This window comes from Aplysia californica, unplaced genomic scaffold (assembly GCF_000002075.1).
Source record: "Aplysia californica isolate F4 #8 unplaced genomic scaffold, AplCal3.0 scaffold01008, whole genome shotgun sequence".
Classification (NCBI taxonomy): domain Eukaryota; kingdom Metazoa; phylum Mollusca; class Gastropoda; order Aplysiida; family Aplysiidae; genus Aplysia; species Aplysia californica.
This window is the reverse complement of record NW_004798278.1, coordinates 201,500-202,756: the sequence shown is the minus strand read 5'-3', so window position 1 is coordinate 202,756 and position 1,257 is coordinate 201,500. Positions and strand designations below refer to the sequence as shown.

The window sequence follows — 1,257 nt, the reverse complement described above, 5'->3', positions numbered from 1 at the left end:
TGTTGTCAGAGGCTTGGTCAGATTCCTTTATGACGACGATGGTCTGTTGTCAGAGGCTTGGTCAGATTCCTTTACGACGACGATGGCGCTGGCATTATTATATTAAATTTTGGTTATTGCTGAAAATGGGTTTTTCTTACTGGGAGTTCTTTCATAAGGAAGAATTGCTTCTCTCGCTCTCTCTGTCTGTCTCTCTCTGTTCTTCTCCCTCTCTCTCTCTCTTTCCTATTGTGCATATGTCTTTCTCTCTCTCTCTGTCTCGCCATCTCTCCATCTCTCTCTCTCCATCTCTCTCTCTCCATCTCTCTCTCTCTGTGCTTCTCTTTTGCTTCCTCTTTATCTCTGGTTTTTTTTTGGTTTTTTTTTGAGAAAAATGCGTTTGCGTTTAGAGATTTTTTTGTGAATTTTCTTTTTCTTATGAATTTTCTGTGTGTACTTCTGGGTACAGGAAGACGAGAAACTGATGATGATTTCATCTGATGGTGGAGAGAGCTGGAATGAAGCTCAACTGCCTACTCTAATCGGGGACAGGGTGAGTACTCGAGAGAAATGGAGAGTTTGTTTCGAGCAATCTGCGGTAGAGCCGTTTGTGCAGGGATCACAGAACAGTTTTCCACGGATCCGCGATTTTCCGCGATTGCGAGAATTTCCCAAAATCCGCCCCTGGCCTTCAGTCGAGCCGCGTTAGGCCTTGAGGAGCCTGAGATCGACCTTAAGGCGCCTGCGATCCATGGATTTGACTGAGCTCGGCCTGTCGTAGACCGGATGCGAGGGCTCGGGGGAAAAAAGAACGTCGCGAACAATAGTTCTAAATTTATTTTGTATTTTTTAAATTGACGTTGCTCTCTGGCAGCACCCCTAATGTTCGGCACTTAAATGACGCCATTGTGTTGCAAGTTGCAACTTCAGAATTATTAAGTTTTATCTTACGTTTTTGGCCGTTTTGTGTAACTAAGACCTCGAGATCAGAAATCAAATGTTCCTACTACTCTATCAGAATCGTAAGTATATTCGGAGTCATTATCGAGATATTCGAAGAACTGCTTACGGAAAAGCTTGACATGCATCGAAACTCCCAAAATTTTGACGTCAAATTTCTCCAAACTAGGTCACTGAGCAGATAGAACTTTGTAATTCTGAGGTAACGAAGTGCCGTAATACATTTCCAAAAAAGCAAGAACAGACAGATATAGAAATTCATTTGTACCAACTGCAGTGAGGTTACTGAACACACAGTGCTACAAATGAAACAGAGAG

At 42.7% G+C, this 1,257-nt stretch overlaps 1 protein-coding gene across 1 annotated transcript in view; it reads left to right on the top strand.

Moving 5' to 3' along the window:
* The window catches only part of LOC101860057 (sortilin), a gene marked incomplete in the record, with an annotated part of 30,054 nt that overhangs the window by 16,329 nt on the left and 12,468 nt on the right, over window positions 1–1,257 (top strand). The window contains 1 exon segment of the mRNA XM_013089651.2: window positions 449–532. Within this exon segment, the coding sequence (XP_012945105.2) occupies window positions 449–532 (84 nt within the window).